The sequence below is a fragment of the Pteronotus mesoamericanus genome, unplaced genomic scaffold, assembly GCF_021234165.1.
Source record: "Pteronotus mesoamericanus isolate MK-2021 breed Mesoamerican mustached bat unplaced genomic scaffold, CSHL_Meso_final contig_347, whole genome shotgun sequence".
NCBI classification, from domain to species: domain Eukaryota; kingdom Metazoa; phylum Chordata; class Mammalia; order Chiroptera; family Mormoopidae; genus Pteronotus; species Pteronotus mesoamericanus.
In genome coordinates, this window is record NW_026555137.1 from 10003749 (window position 1) to 10030815 (window position 27067).

At 54.0% G+C, this 27067-nt stretch overlaps 1 protein-coding gene across 1 annotated transcript in view; it reads right to left on the reverse strand.

Annotated features, from left to right (window-relative positions):
* CAPN8 (calpain 8) overlaps positions 1 to 23684 on the reverse strand; it is a 37425-nt gene extending 13741 nt beyond the window's left edge. The window contains exons 1-9 of the mRNA XM_054576772.1: positions 23448 to 23684; positions 21475 to 21544; positions 8319 to 8437; positions 7693 to 7826; positions 6771 to 6939; positions 5684 to 5767; positions 3778 to 3863; positions 1964 to 2038; positions 1103 to 1263 (exon numbers count right to left, since the gene is read on the reverse strand). Of these exons, the coding sequence (XP_054432747.1) occupies positions 1103 to 1263; positions 1964 to 2038; positions 3778 to 3863; positions 5684 to 5767; positions 6771 to 6939; positions 7693 to 7826; positions 8319 to 8437; positions 21475 to 21544; positions 23448 to 23684 (1135 nt within the window). The remainder of the gene's footprint in view (positions 1 to 1102; positions 1264 to 1963; positions 2039 to 3777; positions 3864 to 5683; positions 5768 to 6770; positions 6940 to 7692; positions 7827 to 8318; positions 8438 to 21474; positions 21545 to 23447) is intronic.
* Between the last annotated feature and the right edge of the window lie 3383 nt (positions 23685 to 27067).

The following is a 27067-nucleotide window of genomic DNA, read 5'->3' on the forward strand; positions in this document are numbered from 1 at the left end:
CGGCTGGTAAGCTGAGTGACGGTGGCAGAAAGGGACCTGGCCTCCTTCCTCCCCGCTCAGCAGCATCTCTGCCCCCAGAAGGAGGAGCCCAGGGTTGGACTGGGAAGGAAGGGGAGAGCTGGCCAAGCCCAGGCCTGCCGCCCGTGGGATTTTATGAGGATGTCGTTTCCACGGCACCGCGCACGGGCCGGCAGTGAGCGCTGTGTGAGCAGAAGGCAGCTGGCCCGGGTCCGTGAACACAGTCTACGTCAACCACTGTGTCACCACAGACCGGGAAGGAGCACGGGCGGGAGGATGGGGGGGAGGCAGACAGTGGAGGAAGCGGGTTTTGCCTTCCTTCATTCTCCTTAGAGATGCGGGGTCGATTTTTTCGGATTTCCTCCTCAGGTGCTGCTCAGCTGATCCGACCTAGGAGGAGCCTACACAGGTGTGCATTAGAGATCTCCTGCCCACGGGGAGCTTCCCACCGTTTTAATGAGATGACGGTTAGTGCAGAAGCAGGGACTTTGCACCAGGCCATCGCGGCCAGGGACAGAGCTCCAGCGGCTCCCATGGAAGCTGCGAGGGCCACTCGTAGGCCCTGGGTGTGGCCAGCCGGCACTGGCAAGATCAGGCCCCGCCCCTCGGGCTCAAAGAAAGGGCTGCTGTGATGGGTGTGGTCACTTGAGACAGCAGATGAGGCCCAGTGTTCCTCTAGCAGGCCACTAGCCACTCTGTCCCAGAGCTCGCTGGGATGGGTACCCGCCTCCCAGGTCAGGTGGGAATGAACAGAGAGGCCTTAGCGCAAGGTGTCAAGACATGGTTAGTATGAAGAAGCGCATTCTTGAGGGACAGGGGCGGGTGGGTGAAGCAGGGACAGTTGGAACACACAGAAGTTGGAGAAGGGTGTCACCGGAGATGGGGCCTCCGTGAAAGCTGCAGAGGCAGCACCCACCCTCGCGGTCCTGGCCTCTAAGCCCCGGGGCGAGCGGGGCCACCTAGCGATCGGCGCCCAGAAGCCAGAGGACGCGTGCAAAGGTGTTGCCCGAAGACGAACGTGTAAAGACACCCCGCTCGGGAGCACAAGCCACAGGAGGCGGGCCCAGGCAGCTGGTCGCCTCACCTGGGTAGTTCTGGCAGCCGCCAGCGGTGGAGCCCCGTGTCCAGCGGCCGTTGAACAGGACCAGGTTCCACTTGTGAACCTCCTCGCTGCTCAGGGAGTCCGGGGACAGGTTGCAGATCTCCAGGCGAGAGAATTGCCTCAGAAAATCCGAAAAAGACATCCTGGGGACAGAGGGAGCAGACGGCTGTCTGTCAGGAGAGCTGGGCTGGGAGGGCGCGGGCAGGCAGGCCCGCTGGGCGCGGGGAGCAGGCCACTGGCCAGCACTCGGCCCTTCTGCAGCCCTCGGGCACAGACCCTCAGGGGCTGCTGTGCGGTGTCACACCTACGCAGCCAAGTGAGGAGAATGAGCCGGAAACGGGAAGAAACCCCAGGAGGGGATCCGAACAAAGCCCCTGCCTGCAGGGGGCCGGGCGGTGCCACCTAAGCCTGCGAGGTTTCCTCCTATTTCATTCTGACTGACGTCCAGCAGAGAGAGGCCTCTAAGCCATGTCCCAGGCAAAGGGTCCTCATTGCCCCCCTTAGCCCACCCACAAAGGGAGTCACCCTGTTTCGATGGTGAGCTAAGTCTCAGATTAAAGAGGTGGATGGATTGCTCTTATTTCACGGGAACGATACGGAGGGTGAGGGAGACAGGTGCGCGCTAACCCATGGCGGGGACCCAGGTCTTGTGCTGCCGATGCTGTGGGCATCCTGGCACAGGGCACGGGGGCAGGACCGCAGCGGGACAGAGGGGAGGAGGACGAGAGCGCCCTGGCCGGGCACCGTGCCGGATTTCCGGAACACGCAGGGCGTCACTGCCCCACATCTGCACGGGAGGGAGCCACGGCCGCGGGCCAGCTCTCCCGCAGACAACCCGCTCACCAGAATTCGCCGTCCTCCACCTGTCTGTCCAGCTCTTCTTTCTGCCTGGGGTCTATGTGATTCCACTCTGGGGCGCTGGGGGAGACAAAGAAATGAAATTTTTAAATGTTTAAGCGACGCAGAGGTCGCTGCAGAAGGGTTTGTTGCGATGCAAACTGTTCGCTTCAGCTCCATGTTCCCCAAAAGACTGGAAATGAAGTTTTAAAAAAACAAATAAATAAGCAAGCCTGGGGAAAGGGCAGGACAGTGTGGGGAGGGGACACACACCAGGGACAGGGACTCCGTGGTCACCGGCAGGGTGACCCCAGGCCTGTGGCAGGAACATGATGCCGTGGTCTTGCCCGAATTCCACTCTCCAGACAAGCTTCACATTTCTAATTAGGAATCCCAGGCCCCTGGGGCAGACGTGGGGAAGCCAGAGAGGAGAGCCGAGGGCCCAGTCCCGGAAAGGCGTGCCCACCCGCTCCGATGAGTAAGCTGTCACTCTGGCTGATCTGCCGGCCTGGGGGAAGGTATCGTGAGAGGGTTTGACCACTCTAGGCACGCGGCCACGGTCCACTCCCTGAGCCTGCAAGGATGACGACCAGGCCAGGTTTTCTGGCAATTTCCCTAAAGTAATGTCACCCTGCGAGGCCGCCTGCTGGTGGCCTTTCTGTGGCAATCCCCACAAACTTCGTTCAAATGCCATCTCCAGCCACCTGACCTTTACCTGAAACATGCATGCGATGTCTAAATAACAGAGCACTATCAAGATCCACCTTTTAAAAGAAAAAAATCGCTTTTCTGAATGCCTTTGTTTGGCAGAATTGAGGACTGGGGTTTTGCTCAGTCTCAGGAAGTCAAATGAAAAACCTTAGGTACAGGAGGCTGGGTCCTACAGACTCACGTCTCCTCATGGAAGTATTCCCGTTTTGAGCATGGATGATGTGTGATTAAATGTAACAAAGTTCTTCAAAAGCCCTACCAGCCTCCTGGTTTTAAGGACAGCAGGTGGGATGCATGCAAGGTTTAAGGACACATTGGAAGGGACTATTATTATGACCATTCCCATTTCTGATGGCTCTTTGTCAATGACACTGGTGAATTCGATTTCCTTTCCCAGTGACAACCTGCCGCTCCCATGCCAGCAGTGGTACTACGAGGAAACCCTCCCGTGCATCCAACTCCCTCAGCGACGTTGATTCTGGGACACAGCAGTCCTGGGGCACCATGGGGGGCCCCGGTGTCCTGCCACCATCTCCCACTGACTTCCCCCCCACAGCGGAGAGGCCTGCCCAGGAAGAGCCTCTTTGGCCATTAATGACTTTGCTGGGAAAGATCAATAACAGCCCGTCAGGCACACGCACGCCACTCCATTCATCACTGCCTGCCGCGGCCAGTTGGCTCCCAGGACAGAGTTCCACTTTCTAAGTGGTCATTTCCTGTCGGCGCTGAGGGGTTTGGCCTTTGTCAGAGGGACCAGGGTTTGTGGAGTGGAAAGAATCCAATTGTGACGGATCGATCTCACCTCTGGTCACCGCACTGTGGCGGGGAGAGAGCAGATGGACCCTGCCTCACAGCACCCTGTTCGACGGAGCTGCCAAACTTGCAAATGCCAAGCTGACACCCAGAGTCAAAGACTCCAGCCAAGTGGGCTTTGTTCTGCTTTTCCCAGCCTGGAGGCACGGACTACCCTCTTCTGAGCAGGCCGTGCGACGTGAGGACAGGAAGTACTGCCGAGCTCACGATACCACCTGTGTCGTCGCGATTGCATGTTTGCATGATGCCCTCCCACCCAGGGAGGCCTGCGCTGGGGGACAGAGGACAGCACCTACTTGTCGCTCCAGGCTCCTGTCCACTCCACCGCGCCCCACGGATTCCTGAGTCTGATCAGCTTCTCTGGACGCCCACAGAAGTCCACCTGCAAGGTCCGCACACAGGTTCAAGTCTGCACCTCAGATTCACGTTCCGCTTGTCAAACGCCCCCAAATGGCCATGCTTCTATTTGCTTTTCACGTGTGTTGTCAGGCCTTGGCCCACGGCTCTATTTTCCACAATTTGGTTGAGTAAATAGTGAATTCCGCACAAAAACAAGTTTATGTCTGCTTTGACTTGGGTTTACATTGTATAACTGACTCCGTTGTTAATATATGAGACCTATGATAATGATAATAAATGCCTTCCCCCAAAATACTCATGGCACGGCTGTTAGCATACTCTGGGCTGCACATGGTGCTAATATTTGAAGTGTGTTATTCCCAGGGTCCTGGTCAGGTAGCTCAGGTGGTTAGAACGTTGTCCCAATACACTAAGGATGTGGGTTTGATCCCCAGTCCGCTCACAGACAAGAATCAACCAATATGCACATATATGAGTGAAACAACAAATCTGTGGTTCTTCTCTCTTTCTCTCCCTTCCTCTCTCTCTAAAACCAATAAATTAAAAAATGCATTCTTTTTCTCATTAAACCTCCTGACAATCCTGTGAGCTGGGTCTGTTATTATCTTTATTTCACAGCTCAAAAACCCAAGACTCAGAGAAGTTAAGTTATCCATGGTTACTTAGCTATGAGAGGTAAATAGAGGGCGGGCACCCAGGCAGCCTACGCCCAAAGCCCACACTCATAAATCCACACATCCCGCCTTCCCCTGCCGTTCACTGAGCAGTCACTAGGGCCCCACTCGAATGCCGTGAGCCGTGGGGTCTTCTATGTCTGACATCCCTTCATTAGCTTCTGTCCTAGCCTGATGTTTACACATCCTCCTATGGGGGAACTGACTTGATTAAAGAACACATTCACGAAACACAAACACGTAGAATGGATAGCTGTACCATTTTAATAAATAACAAGAGCCAAGACACCCACCCATTTCGCTTTTTGCCTTGGCCACTGAGAAACCCAAAGCAAAAATAATTTCTCAGTTGTTGCATAGAGTACTGTATTTTGCTGTGTCTAATGTACACTTTTTTGCCCAAATTTTTGAGGAAAAAATAAGGATGCACATTATGCAAATACTAACTTGTTACTGGTACATAAAAATTCTTGTGCCTTGTATTTGTTCTTATGTTTTGTAAGTATTTGTTACATCAAATTTCTTGTACCATAATACGTTCAAAAATAAATGTCAAAATTCCTTTATAATACAAAAAAAAACCAAGTGTCTACATATAATAAATAAATAATTGAATTAAAAAATTAAAACAAAAGTTTGGTTTTTTTTTCCTGGAAGTTTGGGCCAAAAATATGGCTGTGCATTATACACAGCAAAATATGGTAAATAGAAATCGTGGAAATTATTTAGTAAATGAAAATAATGGCAATCACAGCCCACGCCCTCCCCTTGGGCTGGAGCATGATGAATACCTGCACTCCTTCCTGTCTGTCTTCCCACCCTGACAATCAGGGCAGGCTCCTTTTCTCTTTAGGGACCCTGCGGGTTTCCACCGCGCATGAGAATCTAACTGACAATTCCTGCAACTTTTCTCCAGCACCTTCTTCCCGGAGGAGAACCTGCATTTGAAGTTACATTCCCATCTCTGCGGGGCAAGAGCCGGAAGGGCCCTCGAGCCAAGCGACAGCGAACCACACATGCGTTGTGTCAGGGGCTCTGTGCTGCCAGAGAAAGACCTCAGCCAGGCAGGGGGACTCCAGGGGGTGATGCCCCCCCCACCCCAGGGCGACTCTGGGCCTGTGCTCCTATCGTGACTTATTGCCCTTGCGCTCCACCTGCCCGCGTTTACCTCCTCGACTCCCGTGACAGAGTACGCGTGACTCTTGACCAGCTTCTGGCTGGTGATGACTTCTGTTTCAGCTGCGCTGGAGACCTGGGTTGAGAGTACAGTTCACTCCGGGTGGTCGCCTCCGACCTTGTTGGGGCTGGTCCTCACATGCCTTCCCAGGACACACCACACGCCACAGGGGCCTCTCCGTGCGGGCCTGGCGTTGCAGGTGCGACCACGAGCCGCAGGTAAATAAATGGAGCCTCTCCAGCCGGACCCTCTTTAATCAGGCCGGCAGTTCCAGGCAGGGAGCTGCCTGGCTGCCAAGCCCAGAATATGATTACCAGGCTTTCAAATGTCACGGGAAACTGGGAAGTCATTTATCCTCCAAGAGTGACCTCATGCTGCCTGAAGAAGACTAATTATCCGTGACAACTGCCCGGGACAAGTTCTGGTTCTCCACTGTGTTCGGGGACCGAGCGTCCCCACCGCCCTTCCTGTCTCACGGCCCGCCCCTCCCCCACACCGCATGGCGCCCCTCCACCAAAACACACATCCTGCTAGGATCTTCATAGAGTCATGGCATTCACATGCCTGAGATCACCAGGGAAGGGCAGGACAAAGAGAAAGAGCTGGTGACAACAGACCACAGGCCGGGTAGTGGCCCAGCTCTGGCATCCACGCCACGTTGGCACTCCCCACAGCCGACCCCACAGACAGGGTGTGACCCCTGAACCTCTTGCTTTTGCAGAATCCGTCCAGTATTGTCAGGCATCGTATTTGTTTTCCAAAACCGCTTTGTAAAAAGGCACAGCAAAGGTAGGGCTAGGATCCAGGGGCCAAGGCTTTGTTCTTAGGGCAACTTCCGCAGCACCAAATGGGCCCTGTCAGCTAGAACTTGGGGCTCCTACAGTGAGACCAACCTCCTTTCCTACCCACTAATGAGACATCAACTGGCTCCCACGTGCTAGGAGCCAATATGTCACCGGACTTGCCCACTAAGTCCCAGGCTGCGCCCTGGCCCAGCGCCGCCCTGGGCCCCTGGGCCCCGTCTGGTCCCTCCCCTACCACACGCGGGGAGGGGAGCAAAGAGAAGCCGTCAGCTCACGTCGATGGAGCAGGCCAGCAGCGACCCCATGCGGAGCGCCTTCCGGATGGTCGGATACAGGCTGGCTGGCGGCGTCTTCAGGTCAAAGAACTCAGAGATGCCCCCCGTGAAATCTTCAAACCCCTCCACTGTGGAGCCCCCGGCGAGAGCCTCGTAAGAACCGTTGAGCCTGTTGAAAAAGAGAAAAAAGCACCACAGCCATTAGCTACCCCAGGCGGGGGGCCTCGTGGGTCGGGGCAGGGACGATGCTAGGACGTGGCCCCGTCTAAAAGGTGAAAGAGGAGCCTTTGCCGATTGCGCCGTGGCCCGGGAAGGTGCTTAGGCCACAGTTTCACGTGCCCTACCCAGCACTTTACCAAGAACGAAGCTCAGGCCACCTCTCACCAGGCCACCCCAGCCTCGGGAAGGCAAAGGGCGACCATTCCAGAGCTTACCCTAGCCTCCCGGGCCTCTGAGGGTCGGGGTAAATGGAATGGATGCGAGGGACCGTCCCTCGGGGCTGAGAGGCGCCCCATGGGACCCACTGTAGGGATGGGGCTGGAAAGGAGCTGGGGTGCCAGGAATGCAGGCCCGCAAATGAAAGTGATCGAAAGAACCCAAAAGCAGGCTCTGGCCACTGAACACCAGTGAGAAGCACAGTGACTCGTGAACAAAGGGTCAGCTGGCTCGGTGGCTTGCCGCCCCTCACTGACTCACGTGGGACAGAGCTGAGCTTTTAAACTCCCAGCCCAATTTTCTGTTTCTCTTAGTTACTGAGGGGCACAGGGCATGGGGTCCAGGTGCTGGCAAAGACTCGGGTGTGACACCCTGAGTTTGGGGAGAGGGGGCAGGTGAGCTCCTCTGAGTTTGGGGAGAGGGGGCAGGTGAGCTCCTCTGAGAAGGCGACGGGTCTCCCCGCCCCTAGCCGCGCCCACCCGCTTACTTGGCGTAGGCCTTCTCCAGCAGCGCGCTCCAGAACTCGCTGCCTTCTTCCGAGTGCAGGAAGAGCAGCCTCCCATCCTTGGTGGGCAGCCTGTCGTCCACCACCACGTCCACCCACTCGCCGTACTGCCAGAACTGCGGAGCGCAAACACAGCGGCCGCGCGCGGGACTAAGCCGGGGCGACGTCGGTCTCTCCAGGGGACCCCAGGAAGCCCTGGGGGGGGGGGGCCAGTGTGTGAGTCTTGGACCATTAGTGAATTCAAGCTCCTGAAGAGCAGGATTTGTGTCTTACTTATCTGTGCACATAGGAGACACCAAAGAAGTTGGGAAACATGGCGTCCAGTGTCTGCGTTTGTGGATGACAAAACCGGCCTGGCATCACGCAGTGGTGACAGTGTGTGACTCAGGCCCCCATCTCTGACAGCCACTCCCAAGCACTTCCCTCAAGGCCAGGAGGCCTGGGGTTGACGGCAGGGTGTGGACGTGTGGGTGATCGGATGAACGCGTCCAAGCAGTGGCTCTCAAACGCCCATCTGCTCCAGAACTCCCGGGGGAACTGTTAAACATAGGCCACCGGGCCCCACCCCCAGAGCTCCTGATTCAGCGGGTGGGGGGTACCCGACGCACCTGGAAATGAAAGATCCCCGCGTAGTCCCTCTGGAAGCTCTGGTCCCTGGGCACCACCCGGTAAAGCAGCTCTTCCTTCAAGGTCAAGGAGGCGATGGCCGCCAGAAGCCAGCAGTCCCCTGCCCCAGGTCATAGGGTCACACCCAGGTCAGGCCAGGCCTGCAGGGTCTCTGCTTTCTATGACCCTGACACCACTCCCTCCTAAGTCAGAGAGTGGGGCTCTCTCTCCCTTCCCGAGGGTCACAGGCAGCCGGCAGCTGTGCTGCCTCATTGGAAGTCGTTCCCTCGGATCAAAATTTCTCGGGTCCTCCCTATCGCCCCCTGAACGCTGACCGCATCCCATCTCCAAGGCACTCAACCAGTGGGGAGAAGTGGAAAGGAAAAAAAGCCAACATCAGTCTCTTTGGTTCCTCATTAGCAACGCTGATAAAGCATTTGGTTGGGAGAAACACAGAAGTTTCTCCCAGGGTGTGTGGGTGTAAGCGGGCATGCGTGTGTGCATGTATGTGTGTGTGTGTGTGTGTGTGTGTGTGCGTGTGTGTGTGTGTTCCTGGCTCCCTGTGATGTTAGGTGACAGAAAGCTGGCTCTCTCTGTCTGTTTACAAGATTGCCCTTTTGTGTCTCAGAGTGCACCCTGACAGCAGCACTGCTTTGAACAATCTGGGATATTGATTAGCATGACGTCAGCATAATGTGAGGCAGGAGGAATAAAAGTCAAGAGGTTAAAAACGCTAAGATTTGCCCCGGCCGGTGTGTCTCGGTTGGTTGGAGTGTCATTCTGTAAGCCAAAAGGTCACCGGGTCAATTCCTGGTCAGGATACATGCCCAGGTTGAGGGTTCAATTCCTGGTCAGAGTGCGTACGGGAGGCAACCGATCGATATTTCTCTCTCATCGACGCTTCCCCTCTCTGTCTCCCTCCCTTCAACCTCTCTCTAAAGTCAATTAAGCATGTCCTTGGACGAGGATAAAAAAAATTCTACGGTTAAAAAAATGGTCACTTCAGAGATCCAAATAAACGCAGAAGAAAACAGAACCCCCTTTCTGTGCAATGTGAGACCACCCAGACATACGCAACCACATGAGGCTTCCTTGGAAGGCGTCATCACCCCTCCTGGTGTTGACATCAAAAGATTAAGCACAAGCCCTGGATGCCCCTTTCTTACCTTCACACCCTATGATGGACCTATCACCCTGGAATTGATGTCATCGTTTCTCATACCCATTTACATGCTGATTCTACACCAACTCTGAGGCCTCCGCGTCCTTACGTGCAGGCTCACTGCACGAACAGGTTATTTCCTCTTACTGGCCTGATAGCTGCCTCCTTCCGGTTTCCCTGCAGAGCCCTCCCTCTGGGAGTCACGGGTTTGGTGAGCAAGCTCCTCCCACTCATTCTGTCCAAATGGCTCCAATATCCTACCTGTGTGTCTCACCTTTCACCTTTCCCATATAAATCAATGTGAATCTTCCTACAGATCTTCAGATGGGAGCCCCTTCCACCTTTCAGAGACCCGCCACGGACTCGTCTAGCTCCCTGCTTTTCTTGAACACTGTGGCCAACAAGTTGCATACAGAGTCCGGGCTGTGAACATGCAGGCTGTGAGCAGGGTCCCAGGTGGGCCAGGGGACCCACCTGGCAGGATCTGTCATCTGCTCGGAATGGGTCCATCACCAGGTCGTCTTGGAGAGCGCTTTGCTCTCTCTGCCCTTCTCCTAACAAAGTGGTTCACAATTTGGTCACAAATTAATTCCTTTCCCCAACTAAACTCATATTCATTCATTCATTCATTCATTCATTCATTCATTTTCTCTCTCACACTCACACACGATCCAGAAGGTGATCCTCCCCACCTCCTCTCTCCCAGGCCCCGCCTCACTGACAAGAGCCCCTTTCCCCCATAGCAGCAGGTCCCAGGTGAGACCAGGCAGTCACGGGTGTTGCTGCTTCTCACTAAAGACTCAACAGAGGGCAGGGTGTCATTAAAAGGCAACTTCCAAAGGGGAAATGAAATAACAGGCTGTCCTCTTCTCCTCCAGTCTTCTTCCCGCCCACACCTGTGATCACGGCCTGACTTGGCCGGACACCTTCCGCCTCCTCCACTGCCTAAGAATGACAGCAGAACTGACCCTCCCTGAAGCCCCTCCGCAACGTGCCTCCGCCCCACTCCTCCAGCCTTTCCCCAACGATGACCCTTCCATACACTGATCCCAGCCAAACTGGGGTGCTCGCACGAAACACGCCCTGGTCTCTTCCTCTCGCTCACTTGTTCCCTCTGCTGGCAGAGTCCTCCCTGCGATGCCGCCGGCTGAGTCTCCCCCTCCTCCACGAAGCCTTCCCTCATGCCTCTCACTCTCCAGCTACAAGGTGTCTCTTTTTCATTGTGTTTCCTAAAGACCTTAGCTATTCTTCTCTGTGCACTGATCACAAGCTGCCTGCGTTCACGGTCGTCTACCAGACTGGACTCCAAGTTCTCTTTATGCATCGCATGCTTGGCGGAGCTTCACCGACCCCGTCCCTGACCCACCAGGACGCTTCCTTCTCCGAGCCCCCAGGTCCTTCCTGAGCCACTTGAGCACGACCTCCTCTCTCCCCTGCTCCGCCCTGGTCTCTTCCTGCACGCAAGGATGTGGATCCTTTCATCTTGGCATCCTCAGCAGCTGGCTGACCCATCAGAGAGGATCCATGAATGTTTGATGAATGAAAATAAACAACTGATCCGATGAGCCAGTGGACCCTGTTTTGTTCCTGTGCAAAACCCCAATACCACCTGCCATATGTTTGCATCTGAATCTCGCTGCTGGGCGGGGAAGTGGAGGCCAGCCAGGATGTGTGTGAGCCTGACAGGTTCCCCCCACCTCCACCCGGGGCCTTTGCCTCCAAGGCTCTGGGCAGAGGGAGATGACAAGGGAAGAAAATCAGAGGCACAGGGCTCTGGGGAGGGGACAGGGCCACTGCTCTGCAACCCCCTCTAAGCAGGTGGCCTACCACAGAGACCAGAGCAGCCACAGGGCCCTCCTCACTGGGCACAGCCTGCCTCTCTCCTGATATGGACGTTCTTGCTCTCAGCCTGGGCTGCTTCCAACAGCCCACCTAGAACTCTCCTTACACATTGCAATTCAAGGCACGCACACAAAATGTCCCTCCGCTGCTGATATCAAATAGAGCTGCCCAGCTGGAAGAGAGTTTAATTTTCTCTTCATCTGCCTCAGTCCTGACATGTCACAGGGCCCACCTGGCTCTCACGGCAAGCACAGAGCTCCAAGGAGATGCGGTGGTACGCGGGCTCTTGGATTCCTGCCCGTGGCTGTATGAGGCGCAAATGGATTGTCATGACAAATATGCTTTTTCTAAGGAACGTGTCCAAATGAGCATGTTCCCCTTCAAAGAGTCCTCTTGGGAGAATAAACATTTATTCTGTTGCTTAAAATATTTCAGGAGCTTGTTTGGAGGGCCTGCCTTCAGGCCGGTGACATATTCCTTGGGTTCCTCTCAAGGGGGACAGAGCTTTGTTCTGGGAGCCGAGTTTTAATTTTCAAAAGCAAACAAGAGCGCCCTGGCCGGTGTGGCTCCATTGGTTGGAGCATCATCCCATGTTCCAGAAGGCTGGAGGTTCAATTTCCAACCAAGGCACATGCCTGGGTTGCAGGTTCAATCCCCAGTCAGGACACACATGGGAGGCAACCGAACACTGTTTCTCTCTCACATCCATGTTTCTTTCTCCTTCTTTCTAAATCAATAAAAATATTTTTAAAAAAAGAAAAGAAGAAGCCAAGAGTCTTTGGATCCAAGTTGAGTGGTAATTAAAGTGGACGAAAAAGCTGGGAAATAGTTTTGAAGGACAGTCCCTCCTCCACAGTCTGGATTCCAATGCAGGCTGGTCATTGGTTAGAGGTGTGGCCAATCCGAGGCCTAAGGCGGGGTCTCCTGGGTCACTGACCTCATGGGAAGTTGGGAAACCCCCCGAGCTTTGTCCTTCCTACTCTTCATTTAGGTCCTATATGCAATGGGTTTAATATTCATTAAAACAATAAACAGATATATTTTTTTAGTCCACTCAAACAGTGATCTCCTAGAACCCCATCCACTGCATAAGGAGGCTCAAGGGTCCCAGAAAACAGAGACACACTCCAACCATTTCTGTGAAGTCAAAGCTCTGTTCTGTCAGGGGAAGTTTTAACCAAGAAATAACAATCCTGAGTCAGGCTCTGCTAAAAAAAAGTAATCTCTAAATTCAAAAATTCCCTCTCTATAGTACAATCAAAGCTTGGAGGTCTGAACACAAAGTGTTCCTGCAGGACAAGGGTGAACGTGGAGATGCTTCCGGGCTGCAGAGAGAAGGGGAGAGGCAGGAAGGAAGGAGAATTCGCCAACGTCTGGCAGGGTTGGCACTTCCAAAGGCAACGGTTTGAGCATCAAAGGATGGAAAGAGGACCTTGGGGAAAGGAATGAAGTCTTTGAATATTCTTGTGATTCTGCTTCGAACATCAAGCAAGACTTGGAAGGTGTCACATGGTCCTGTCTTGTGACTTTTTCAGGAAAAGCACACCCCTTAAGAAGGCAACCAGCAATTCCCTGCTTCTTCTATGATTTAGAACAAAGCTGCAATTATTACGTAAGTAGAATGACTTCTAAGGAAAAAAATTTTTCATACTTTTTTGTATCATTTTTCAACATGTACTAACCAAATAATTTTTTTTAAGATTTTATTTATTTATCTTTAGACTGGTGGGCCAAAAAAAAGGGGGAATTTATTTATTCCCCTTTAGAAGGGAGAGGAGGGAGAAAGAAAGGGAGAGAAACATCAATGCGTGGTTGCCTCTCACAGTCCCTCTACTGGAGACCTGGCCCACAACCCAGGCACGTGCCCTGACTGGGGGTCAACTCTGGTTCGCAGGCTGGTGCTCAGTCCACGGAGCCACACCAGCCAGGGTTAACCAAACAATATTAGAAACTGCTGCCCTGACTGGTGTGGCTCCGTGGATTGAGTGCCATCTTGTGAGCCCAAAAGTTGCACGTTCGATTCCCAGTCAGGACACATGCCTGGGCTGTGGGGTCAGTTCCCCATCTGGGGGGACGTGATAGGGAACCAATCAATGTTTCTCTTGCACATTGGTGTTTCTCTCCCTCTCTTTCTCCTTCCCTTCCCCTCTCTCTAAAAAATAAATAAAATCTTAAAACAAATAAAAATTTAGAAAAAAGAAACTGCCGCGCAACTTGGGCCTCAGTTTTACGTCCAGTGGCCCCCTCCTGACGCCAGCGGTCCTCAGAGAATGAGGCCTCTGGGCTGCGGTCGCCTGCGGCCTGGCATTTCCCGCTGCAAGCCGGGCCGAACGGGCGCTGCTGGCACCCCCTCCAAGCTTCCCCATCGCCCTGAGAACAAAGTCCGAGCTTCCTCCCCCTCGTCGGTCCTCGTGAGCCTTTCCACTCGGACCTGCGCTCCCTGCTCCCTCTGTGCTCCAGCCCGACCCCTCCTTGCCGTCCTCCTCGGGACTCTGCTCTTTCTCCCTGAAGGAACCTTCGCTCACGTTCTATCTGCTGCCTGGAACCGTCCCTGCTCCCTGTTTACCCAGAGAGGAGAGACAGGGCGAGTCTGTTCGAAGAAGGCCCTGAACAATGAATGGGCCGTGGAAGTTCTTCCTGGTTCTGACAAATCTTGGGTCGGAGCAGCTTCCTCGCTTTGGTGGTTGCCTCAGAACAAGCTACCTTGTTCCCGAAGCAGGACCCCGGGGCAGCCAGCCCCTGGCGTTGCCTCAGCAGGGGATGGGGTGTTGGGGTCACCCTGGCAGAAGCACTACCAATACAGTTTCAGAGACTAGCCCCATATCTTGTTTATTCAAATGATAAGAGAAAATTGATTTAGAAAGTTACAGAGGCAAAGGCCGCAGAAGTGAGCTCGCTGGGCTGCGCAGGCTCAGGAAACAGGAGACGGAAGCACAAGAAGGGCTCTTGGGCTTCGCAGAGGAAAAGGCAAAGGTCACCCACGCGCCTGGGGGGAAGGAGCGGGGGAGGAGACAGTGCGGGGTGGGGGGCTCCCAGGAGGGGAGCGTGCCTGGCCCCAAGTCTTAGTGGCATTCTCTGAGCAATGATGGTGTGGCTCCTTAAGGCAACTATAATTTTTATGTCCTCAAAATCACTCCTTGTGAGCTGTACTATATATAATAAAGGGCACTAAATAATCCACTTTGGAGGTTCCCCGTGGCCCAGCTCACATCCCTGCTTTCTGGTTTCCATGGTTACCCAGAGAGGCCCACAGACCTGACAGCAGAGAGGGGCAGCTGGGCCTGAGGGCCCCTGAACACCCCTCAGCCCTTGGCCGAGGACAGCGCTCGGCTGGTCATCTTCGGAGTGAGACGCCTCACCCTCTAAGTTATCGGCGGGGAGACAAGGGGCAAAAAGGAGAGAAGAACGCGCAGATGAGGGAACCGATTCAAATGACCTCCCAGTTTCTCCTAGTTGCTCATGAAGCAGCACAGGCCAATTCCAGCCTGACTTCTGCCACCTTTGAAGGAATAAGGGCTCGGTGGCAAGAAACTGCCTCTGGGCTTCCTGCTCTTTCCCCTTTAGCTTTCAAACAGACCTTTAGCCCTGGCTGGTGTGGCTCAGGGGACTGAGTGCCGGTCGTGCCGTTTCGACTCCCAGTCAGGGCACGGGCCTGGGTTGCAGGCCAAGCCTCTGGTAGGGAGGGGGCGCATGAGAGGCAACCACACACTGATGTGTATCTTCTCCCTCTCTACAAGTAAATAAAATCTTAAAAAAGAGAAAACAGACCTTTATTTATTTTTTAATCCTCACCCAAGGATATGTTTTATTGATTTTGAGAGAGAGAGAGAAAGAGAGAACACCGATTAGTTGCCTCCCACATGTGCCCCAACAAGGGATCGAACCCACAACCGAGGTATGTGCCCTGACTGGGAGTCAAACCCGGGTTGATGCTCCAACCAACCGAGCCACCCAGCCAGGACCAGACCTTTAATGCTATGTAGATGGGAAATTTTCTTAGTAGGTTATAAAAATGGAATTAATTCCCTGGGGAGAAAAACAATCAGTAGGTAAATACATTTGGGTCTCATGTAAAAACATCCCAGAGCCAGTTTCAAAGAAAGGCTGTGCTGGCTGAGTTTATCATTTGAATGCCCGCTGGATGCAAAAATAAGACAAAACGTGAGAAGCCACATCTCATGGAGAGAGAAATACAAATATGAAGGCTGAGAGTCATCGTTTGCTCTGGCCAAGGCTGAAATCCACCTGGTGAGATACACGTGGTCCCTCTCTGTTTGTGCTGGCGCAGGATATCAAACGCCCCCTCCAAAAATGACTGAAGGTGGCCTGGCGTTCCCAAATCGGGGCTGGAATCCTCAGATGTTAAACCTGGGATGATGGAGGGTCCATGGCAAGGTGAGGATGCCCTCCCAGCCCCAAACATGTTAAGAGATGAGGTGACGTGAACTCAGACAGGAAAATGCCCGGGAGCCCAGTGGGGTGTGGAGGACAGAAAACAAGGTGCTGTTAGGCTGGGAAAATACCCTCTGTACACTGCCCAAGGTCAAAGAGATGCGGAAGGAGACAGGAAGGAAGCAAAACTGAGGCAGAGGGGGCCCTGGCCAGGTCACAGAGAAAGCAGGTCCAACTAGCAGTCAGTGCAGGTGTGGCTAGGGTTCATTAAAAAGAAAAAAGAAAGAAAACCCACACAATTTCTCCAAAGACCCCGACAAAAGGAGCCGAACCCTCTGTGCGTGGTCCCTCTGGCAGTGTGGCGAAGTCAAGGCCAGACCTCAGAATGCTTCTGCATGCGTGAAATAATGCCTAAGCCCGTAAAAATTATATCGAAGTAGTTACCAGAATGTTTCGAAAAATATAGGGAGATTTGTGCTCCTTTATTAATGTTATAGAAAAGATTTGGAGTAAGGCCTAATAAACAACATGACTATGAGGTGGTGATCTGTAGAAGCGGTATTCTGAGACATCTGCAACAGCTGTAATGTGACAGGAAAGCAATCTGTGATTCCTATTACTATGCATTGTTACCTGCATTCATGCCACAAGGAAATACGTTAGTGAGGGACAGTTCTGGCCACATAGCTCAGTTGGTAGAGCATCATCCCAACATGCCAAGTTGCAGGTTCAATCACCAGTCTGAGCACATAAAAGAACCAATCAGTGAATGCATAAATAAGTGGAAAAACAAGTTGATGTTTTTCCCTCTCTCTCTTCCTCTCTCTCTCTAAAACTCAATAAATAAAAAGAAATTAGTGAGGGGTAAAGAGCTAACTGTAGAATTCTTTTTATGCTTTTCTTGAAACAATGCTCATAACCCACTGCCTCAAATTCACACTAAAGTGTAAATGGTTGTCTTGGGCCCTTGCCTCATAGTAGACAGGACAGTGATGATAGTGGGGTCAAACAAGAGGGTACTGACCACCAAGAATAAAGATAGAGGGAAAATATATGCCACAAAGAAGAGGAACCCCTGCAAGTAAGATAAGACACTGTTAGCAAAAGCAAACTTGTTCCATGTTGCATATGATGGGACAGCAAGAAACTGTCGCCTGCTGGTTTTCTGCTTCCTGGAGGTCTGACCCTTTGCTTTCCAGAATCAAACAGCAGGTTTGGCCCTTTGACTGAAGCTTCCCCTGATTGCTCATTAAAAGTAACCATTCAGTCCTAGTGAATTGATGTACTTTGCACCAGCCTTTGGAGGAGGCTACAGATCAAAAGGTTCTAGAGGAGTGTTTTGAAAGATGCCGACCCCAGTCCCCACTGCTGAGAGCTGTGTGCGCCTGGCCCTGTCAGAGAAGGGCAGGGCCCTCTCCGAGGGGCCCGCTGACTCACAGAGGAAATCACCGTGAGGGCTGCACCAAAGAAGCCACCTGCATTTGTCATCGATGTTGGTTCTTTGTCTTTAGAGACATGTGAAATGGGCCAGTCACTCCCTTTCCAAAACTAGAACACAGAATAGAAGACTGTACTCAATAAAGACAACAAAGATGAGAAAGACATCGAGTCTACAAAGGTGAAAGGAAAACCCCGGTTAAGACAGACAGGAGCATGGAAGAGGAAAGCGCACACACACACACACACACACACACACACAGAAATAAAACTGAGAGGGAAAAACAGGCAGGGACGGCCGGATAAAGAGAGAGAAACCCCAGTACTCACCAAACCCTTCACAGGAAAGCTTATCTCGCTGCTAATCCTGCTCAGCACGGAAAATAAGCCACCACTAGATCGAAACCTTCACAGCATTTGTTATTCAGAAAGCCCCCTCCTTTCTACCTAGGTTCCGGAAGTCTCTGGTCCTCACTTGTTAAAGAAGAAAATCTGCTCCTTATTCCAGCAAGCAGCTAGTGTCGAAATTCACTTTTTCAGAGACCAAGTTCTTCTGCAGTTATAGAGCAAAGTCCTTTAGGCCCATTTATGCCTAAAGCAGTTTCCGGCCGCGATGCACTTTTACAGCCATCGGCATCGTTGATACCTGTCTCTGCATTTCCCTCTGCGGACAGCACAGGTGTGACTTCCTATGTGGAGACACGGAGCCAGAACTGTGTATTTGTGCACAGCACAGGGTCTATTTCACCAGCCACAGAGGCCTCAAGAAGTTTGGGGACATGCATGAGCCAACGTGCAAGAGGCAGACAGAATGTGCTGAAGCAGCAGCAGACGGACTGGCGAGGGGTCTCTGTTTCCTGAGTGATGTGCCAACGTCACGCTGAAATGGACGCCCACAGCGTGTGCCACAGGGAGTCGCACGCTTACAACTTAGTCCATCACGGTAGGGCACGAGCCTGCAGTTCCCGCCCCCACCAGTGGGACGTTGTGTGTGGCCCACGCCTGCCCGACCTGGCGAATATGGGCTGTACCAGGAAGACGGGGTGTGGAAAGCCCAGGGTAGCCAGCGACGCACCCCCTCGGTGTGCCAGGCCTGGGGACCCAAGGAGGACTCGGGTGTGGGGACTGTTTCCTCAACTGTGTGGCTCAGTTGGTGGGGACGTCATCCCGTAAAGTCAGAAGTCACCTGTTCGATTCCCAGTTGGGGCACATGCCTGTCTAGGCTGCCCCGACAGGGCGTTTATGAAAGGCAATTAGTTGATCAATGTTTCTCTCTCTCTCTTTCTCTCCCCGTGCCCCCAAAACCAATAAGCATGTCCTCAGGTGAGGATAAAGGGAAAAAAAAAGATATCCATTCAGTGACTTGTGTGGAGATCAACCACACCGCCCTCCTGCACAGACTGTTACCCAACCAAACGACACATTCTACTGTAAGAGGTGCTGGGACGATCGAATCTTTAGCATGATGGGCCTGCGTCTTTATTTTCCTACGATTACGTGTCCACAGAGGGCCAGCTCCTGGGCTCCAGGTCAGCACAAACCCTGATGGAGCCACGGGGCTGCCGCTCTCAGGGTGGAGGCCCGGCTGAGTGGGGACCGTGAGGAGGAAGGGAGACGGGCCACCCACCGTGACTGGAGCTGGCACACGCGGACATGCAGACATCCAATAGGATAGAGAGAGAAGGACGTTCTCTGCGATGCCTTTTATAACAGAGGACGTAACCCCAGTGTCGGTCAGTAGGAGGCAGGATAAACCATGGCCCATCGCTCCCACTGAAACACGGGACTGTGAGCTGTTACAAAGGAACGACGCTCTCATCCACTGAGCTGAGATCTCCAAGATATGTTCTTTCTTTTCTTTTTAACCCTCATCCAAGGATATGTGTATCGATTTGAGAGAGAGAGGAAGGGCAGGGGGTGTGGGAGAAGCATCAATGTGAGAGAGAACCATTGACCGGTTGCCTCCCCTACACATCCCAACTGGGGATCGAACCTGCAACCTAGGCATGTGTCCTGACCAGGAATCAAACCCACCGCCTTTTTTCTGGTGTACGGGATGACGCTCCAACCAACTGACCCACCCAGCCAAGGCTCCAAAATATTTTCTTAAATGAAATAATAGCAAACAATGGCAAGGCACAAAACAGTGTTTAAAGTATGCTGCCTTCCATGCGAGAAAGGGATAAAAATGAGAATATGTATTTAGAGGGGCTTGACTCTGCATAAAGGAACACAGAAAGGATTTTTTTTAATTGGTCGCAGGCCAGTGAGCAATGGAGTAAATTTTCACTGCAAACTTTCAGTTAATTTAATTTTTCAACGGTGTGTATTCAGAATAATAAAATAGAGTGGTAACACAAAGCTCTATAAAAGAGGTGCCATTTTCATTATATAGATCAACTGTTGAAAAACAATGATGATAATTTTTTTAACCTAGAGTAGAGGCCAACGCAGCATGGAACAAACCTCAATCCTGGCCACGCCCTGATTCACCAAGTACTGGTGACGCGGCCTTGCTCCTGGGTGAGAATTCTCTCCTAATCTCGCCACCTGCCACGGCGGCTCAGGGCCAGCCCTGGCTTAGACCCCACGGCCACAGGTTTCGGTGGGGCACCCACTGTCTGCTTGTTCAGGCTCCTTGCGGTCGACCGGCTCTTAGGGCCCATCCCAAGCGCCTGGCCCCTCCGGGAAGCCGGACCCCGCGGCCCCTTTCAGTTCTGCCCACTGAAAAGCCCGCCCAGAACCCGGCACAGGGGAGCACAGGCGGCGATACTGCGATAACGGGGCGCGGTGCCAGGTGGGGGCCGGATGTGCGGGACGGGGTGGGGGGGGGGTCGCTCTGTCAGCTACATACATGGCTAACCACTCCGCTGCACACCAGAAACCAACGTAATGTCGCATGCCAACTGTAATTGTACGTTAAAATAAATAGATACATTTTAAAAAGAGGTAACAGTGATATGGATTAAAAACAACGACAGCAAAACCCACCACCTCCGCGGCCGGGCTCACGCGCAGGGCGGCCCCGCGGCAAGGTCCCCCGAAGCAGGGGGCTGGATTCCGCAGGTCAGTGCGGTCTGTTTCCTACACCCCAGCCACCGGCTCCCTCCACTGGCAGCGGGCACTCACCATGGAAACGCTCAGGCCTCCGTTCGGAAACCCTCTTTTCTCCTGCCTTAAAACTATTCAAAGGGAGATCTATCCAAGTGATCAAGTCAAAGGCACTCATTAAATACCTTTTCCAAAGTGAAAACATTGCTAACGAGGAGCTGTTAAAAGCTTAGATGGGCTTCCGTGAGACACATGCGAAATTAAGCAAAACATTTAGCGGGGAGTAAAAAGCTCACTGCGCAGTAGGCAGGACAGCAAAGGTCCGCTGGTCCCCCCCCCCCCCCCCCCGCGCCCCCTACCATGAGCCCAGGCGCCAGAGCTGAGGTTTTGGGGAACGGTGCACATATTTGCCTGCCGCGCCCGACTTTGTTCTCACTGCTTTATCCTCGCCCTCCATGGGTTCTGGCTAAGGGGATATTTGCTACAGTCTTTCAAGGAGAGAACGGTTAGAGGCATTTAAAACAAAGTGCCCTGTGACTTTCAAAAATCAGAAAGGTTTCCAGCGGGTTGGGAACAGGTTTTGCCAGCCAAGACAAGGAGGGGGAACCTCCTGGAAGAGAAAAGGTTAGTGGGTGCGTGTGTGTGCGTGTGGATGCTGAGCCTTTGTTTGTTTCACTGGGTTGCACCGGGCACAGGTTTGTCTCCTCGTGGCCTGCATTTCCAGTTCCATATTTTGCAGCTGCCACTGGATGGCGGTTTGGAAACCCAGCGACTTCAATTCAGAACCACGCTGTCCCCTAAAATGTCATTATTGTTCAACTCGGCTGCGAGGCCCTGGGATCAAGAGGGCTTAGGGGATTGAGAGCACCCGGCTTCTATCAGCGCCCAGCTTCTATCAAGGGGAACCAGGTTTCTGACACTTGAGGTTAGAACGTACAAAACAAAACAAAATACACTATTTCCAAAGCTTAACTGCACCCGATTGGAGGGACGGAATATGGAAGGTTGGGAAAGGGAGAGTCTTCTTAATCCTGAAATCCCAAACCTGTGAAAGGAGTCTTGGCTAGAAAGATAGGATCCTTGTTTTCTTACTAATTATAAAAGCGTCTCTTAGGACAGTCCCTAATTGTACAGACATGGCCATTTCATAGGCAAATTACATCTACTGAAGGTAACAACAGTCGGTCCAGCCTAACAGCTTCATCTGATGTTACTCATGACACCAACACACCCGCCCTGCCCCCAAACAGACAGGACCGTCCCCAGTTACTCACCGAGACCCCCCTGACAAATGTCTGTGCGTGTGGCTCCACCAACGATAAACTGGGGGCTGGGACACAATTCCTGAAAGCAATTTGGGGCAAAATACAAGTCGTCAGATACCCAGGGATGGTGGCAATGGGGGTAAAGACGATTTCAGGGTCAGTGAATTCAGACCTCGAAGCAACCGAAGGACCCGCCGATTGTGCGCCCCCCATGCTATTGCCGAAGACCCCCCTCTCTCTGCTTCCGTAGTTTCACGCGCTCTTCACTTTCCCCTCACCTCTCCAAATACCCCTTCTCAGTCTCCGCCAAGGGTTCCTCTGCTCAGCTCACCCCTAAGAGTCAGGGACCCCCAGCCACATGCTCAGCCCCCTGCCGTGACCCCGCTCCATCCCGCAACAGCCTGCCCTAAGCATCCTCTCCTGAGGACGCCACCCCCACCGCGGCTTCAGCTCCGAACTGTGGAACGCGCTGACCCTTCCCAACCCACCCCCTTGAGCTGTTCAGCCAATTACCCGTGTCATGCAGTTTGTGTGATATAAGCCCTTTAGACTCATGTCCAATAAGTCTACCCAGTTCTGCTAAAATTTCGAGTTCGTCTTGGAAAATCAAGTGGCTTTGCAAAGGCCAGAAACGAGTTCCAGTGTTATAACCAGATGGTGCTAAGAGGATTATAAGTAGATGGAATGTTCATTTTACTATGTTATTCTCAATATAATTCAGAATGCACCCCCTCCCCCCAGGAAAAAACAACCGCAAATGCCATGACTAACATGCATCTTTCAGGGGCCACAGACTGTCCTCCGCTTTGTAAGGAGATGGCATCTCAGCACTGTGCCCGAGAACATTCCCAAAGTCTTCTCTAGGTGGCTACATTTCTTTTGCCACTCAGGTCAGAGATACAAAGCAACTTGGCAGCCAGAGGGGTTTAAAAGAGGCCCAGAGGCTCCCACCTCCCCACCCTTGGGAAGCTATTTTCTTCTTCCTGAATAACAATCATGTCTCTTTAGCAGTAACGTTGACTACAACCTGGTCAGGGCAACAGAACCTGTTACTCGGGCCTGCTCATATCAGCCTCTGATGAATGGGCGCAAGGGAAACACGGGTATGGGTCGGGATCCAAGGCAGGAAGGGGCTTCAACTGCACATGCTCAGTGGCGAGGGCCACTGGAATCAGGGCTCCCCGGGGGCATTAAACCGTAGCCGACAGCCCGCGTTGGGCACTTTGGGGGCTCTGGCCGTGCACGTGCGGGAAGCCCGGCGCTGCTGCCACCTCCTCCATGGTCACATCAGTGAGACCACGTGCTTAGCCCTGACGTCCATTCTCACGACCACTCTGCGGAGGGGGCTCCTGTCCCTGAGGTTCAATCACTAGACAAGGGTCCCCGAGTGGTAGGTCGTCGACATAGGTTTTGGGAGGGCGGCTCCCCATTCTCTGCCCTTGAGTCTGGGGGGGACCGGTGACAGCACCCGGGAGCCCCTGCGTTCCATCTGCATTCAGGGACCCGCAACCCCCCGCCCCCGCTTGCTGGCCCTGACGGAACCACGACACAGTGCATGACCTTACGCAGCCCTGCAGCTGTCCGCGGGACGTCCCCATTTACACCCAGCATCGACCCGCCCGTGGGCCCTGGCCCGGGGGACCACCACGCAGGCCGTGCCCGTTCCTGGCCAGGCACTGTGCCCGGAGCTTTACCTCTAGTCCTCACACCAACCCTGAACAAGTGGCGAGTAGCACCATTTTACAGATGAGAAAACTGAGGTCTGCAGACCTGTCCATGACCACACGGGCAGAGCCAGGATTCAGCCCTTACTTGCCTGGTCCCAAAACCCATGCGTTCTCTTCCCTCCAACCTCCCTCCTCCGAAAAAGGTTTCTAATAGGAGAGAGGTGTCCCAAACCACGGGGCCCAGGAATTTAGGACCCAGAGCCACGCCTCCTCCCTCACTACTTCAGACACTAGACAACAAGGCCGGCTCCTTACCGGGGGCCGCTTCCAGACAATGCCTTGCGTTTGCGGGGAGCCGGGTCCCAGATCCTTGTAACCCAAGGCCGATGGGCACGCTGGGAACTCTGGGTCCTTAAAGAGGACCCCTGAGTCCAAGCACTGCTGCCTGAGGGTCTCAAAGTCCTGGCCCCGGTATCTGACGGCCTCCTGGCTGGAGCCAAGGCCTTGAGCGGCCGCCCGCTGCTCACAGACTCGGGCTGCCGGGGATGCCATGGACGTGCGCGGGTGCCTGCGTGAGGGAGGCAGGAGGGCAGGGCGGCTGGGTGCTCTGCGAGGCCGGCCTGCTGCAAGGGGAGCTATAAGGCAGGGTGGAGGGGAGGTGGGGCAGGCAACCATTTCACCCGAGGCTCTGCTTCATGGGGAAGTGAGTCACCACTTGGAGCAAATACGTATCCAAGGTGCAAATGAATGCACCCCACCTTCCCTGCCTTCCTTTCAGCAGATTTGGAGGCCAGGAAGCTCCTGGGGCCCCTCCCAGGCCATCAGCCTAAGAAATTCACTAGGCTCTCCGCTGCCCCCACGCTTTGCAAGACCCACTTGCTGCCCCCAGGTGCTCAGGCTGAGATGAGCAGCTGTCAGCAGCTCGAACAAGGGCTCCCCGAGGCTTTGTGGTTCCAGCCAGGGTGAGGACAAGGGATTCCGCGGGGTCTCCTTTCTTCCCAGAAAAGTTTGGCTCCGTATTTGTGAGGTAGATACAGATGTCAGAAAGGGGCGATTCTCACAGAGGGTAGAGCAAGCCTGGTGGGACATTGTTGCAACCGCACGTGAGCTTTTGACCTTTGCCTGCCTGGCCTTCTATCTCAGCTCCACCTGCAATTAGCTCTGTCACCTTCAGCGAGTTGCTTAACCTCTCTCCCCCTTAATTTTCCCATCTGTAAAATGGGAGATAATAGCAGGACCCACCTCTTCAGGTTGTTTGGAAGAGCGATGAGACAGGAGATGCCACTTGCTTAGATTAGTACATAAGAAGCGCTCAGTACACGTCAGCTCTTGTTACTCCTGGGGATTGGGGCCCTCGGTTCTAGCCTTGGAAGGGAATCATGGGCTCTGGGACCTTGTATTGATCCTTTCTCCTGTGGTCCCAATCCCCTAGGCCTGGTCTACCCTGAGGACATGGACCACATCAGTGATTTTTTTTTTTCCGATGTGTTGTCCCTCTTATTTTATGCATTCTTGGGTTGATTCTTGTATGTGCCCTGGCTGGGGACCAAACCCACAACCTTGGCACATGGGGACGACGCTCCAAACAACTGCGCTCACCCCCCAGCCAGGGCCAACACATTAGCGATTCTGGAACCTTAGTGCATGGCGAGCTGGAAAAGGGTCCCCAGAAGTAGTGAGTCCTAATCTCTGGAACCCGTAAGCAATGCTTCCTGTGGAAAAGGGATCTTCATGGACACAATCAAGTTAAGGACCTTTAAATGGGGAGATGATCCTGGCTCTAAATGTGCTGCAGGTGTCTGCCTAAGACAGAGGCACAGGGAGGCCTGACAACAGACTAAAAAGGCGAAGGCAGTGGGTCCACAGAGGCAGAGGCTGGAGGGGCGTGACCTCCGGCAAGGGACGGCCTGCAGCCACCAAAGGTGGGAAGAGGCGGGGAAGGCCCCTCCCCTAGAATTGCTGGAGGGTGTGCTGCGTTGCCCGCACCTTGATCTTTGTGTTTCTGGCCTCCAAAACTGTGAGAATGTGTTTGCGGTGCTTCAAGCCCCCGGGTTGGCGAGCGCTTGTTCCAGCAGCCACAGGAAGCTCCTACGGGGGCCTCAGAGGCCCCTGCTGAAGCTGCTGCCTCTCTGAGTTCCTAGCACTGTGTCCCCCTCCCCAGGGAGGTCTGACTCCGGGGGCCAGCGGGGAGGCCCAGGAGTCTGCAGTTTTTAAACTATTATCTCAGAGATAATGCTAGTGCCCGGGCCCACAGGCCACGCTCTGGAAGCTTTGGGCCTTGAAGCCCCCGTCCCACCCGCCGAAGCCAGTGACACTCTTGTGTGGGGAGCTCAGCTCGGGGGGCCGATGTGTGCAGGCACGAAGCAGGCTCGGCTCCTTGGGCACCCAGGATAAAACCGATTTCTCAGGCTGCCTCAGAAAGGCGAGGCCAGAGTGCCCTTCAGAGGCTCCAGCACACGTGGGAAGGACGGGGCCGCGGCCCTGGCCCCCGGGGGACCCCAGCTCAGCACCACTTCCCCTTGATTTAGGCCTCGGCCCCCGCTATCAAATTCGTCCAATGTCCACAGCTTCACGTTCACCGCCCCCAACGTTGCTGGTCTCCCTTGGGTGGCCCCATTCTCCTTTAAAACCAGAAATAGCACCCCGTTCAAGGAACACAGAATCCTCTTAAGCACATGGGGTTCCAGGAGAAATCCAGCAACTCTGTGGGAAAGGAATGGATGTTTATTTTTATCTTGATCTACCGCCTAATTATCTGAGGCTGGCGATTGACACCCGCGAGCAATGTTAGCTCAGCCAGAGTGGTCATTTCAAACGGAAACCTGCCCATGCTGGGGGGTGGAGCTGGAAGAAGGGATGGAGGGGGATAAATGATCATGGGAAAAGTACAATTAAAAGAATCTGACCTTGTTGCTCCTAAGCTTCAAACCCCCAAAGCCAACCGCTGCTCTTAGGAAAAGAAGGGGAGGCGGTTCGGCAGGAACCCTAAGCAGGCCGGCCCCTTCCGCCCTCCCCGCCTCCCGGCTCTCCTTTGGGGCCTGCACTGTGGAGCTCCGTGCCGTTCCGGGGCCTTGCGCCTGCGGTGCCCTCTGCCAGAGAGGCTCTGCTGCCTGCCCCAGGCCCTCTCAGCCTTCAGACCCGAGTGACCCCCCGGAAGGCCTCTGGGCCCCTGCATGAGTCACCCCCTCCTACGTGCACCCCGAGCTGCCAGGCCCTGCCCGGCAACGCTTTAGGTGACGTCACTCTGCCCCACCGGCCTCTGAGCTCTGCCAGGACGGCTCATCGCGTATTGCTGGAGCCTAGAGAGCTCGGGGCGCGCAGTAAAGACTGGGTCCTATTTGTTGAGCGAATGAGCACCCACAAGCAGGAGAGGCCTCGTGGCTGGACATATGCACCCCAGTAAATGGGCCTGGCATGGCCAGGTATGGTCATTAGTTAATTGGCAAAGACCACCCGGGATGTTGTCCCTGCCTCTGTTCCTCCCCTGTGCCTCCCTGGAATGTACCCTTTTGCCAAAATGAACCAGCCCTTCTTCCATCCAATCTCAGAGGGACGCCTCTGGGACTTGATCTCCTCCCCACCCCCACGGCCTAAACACCCTCGCCCATCACCTCCAGATCCGGCACAAACAAACCTTTCTCCCTTAGGCGGGCAGGTCTGAGCCGTGCAAATAGGGCCGCCGTTTCACGAGTCACAAAGAGCAAAGCCGGTGGAGGCAGGACCCGAGACCCATCTCAGGACCAGTCTCTGCTCCCCGGGCCCCTCCTGAGCCGAGGCGAGAGCCTCCCTGGCATCCAGCCGGGCACCCAGGAAGAAGCAGCCTGCGCCCGCTGGCTCTGCCAACCTGGACAGGGGTCGCCTCAGCCTCATGCCCCAGACACCCGGGGGCCAATGCCAGCTCCCCTCCGGGAAGCCCAGGACCCGTGACCGAGGCT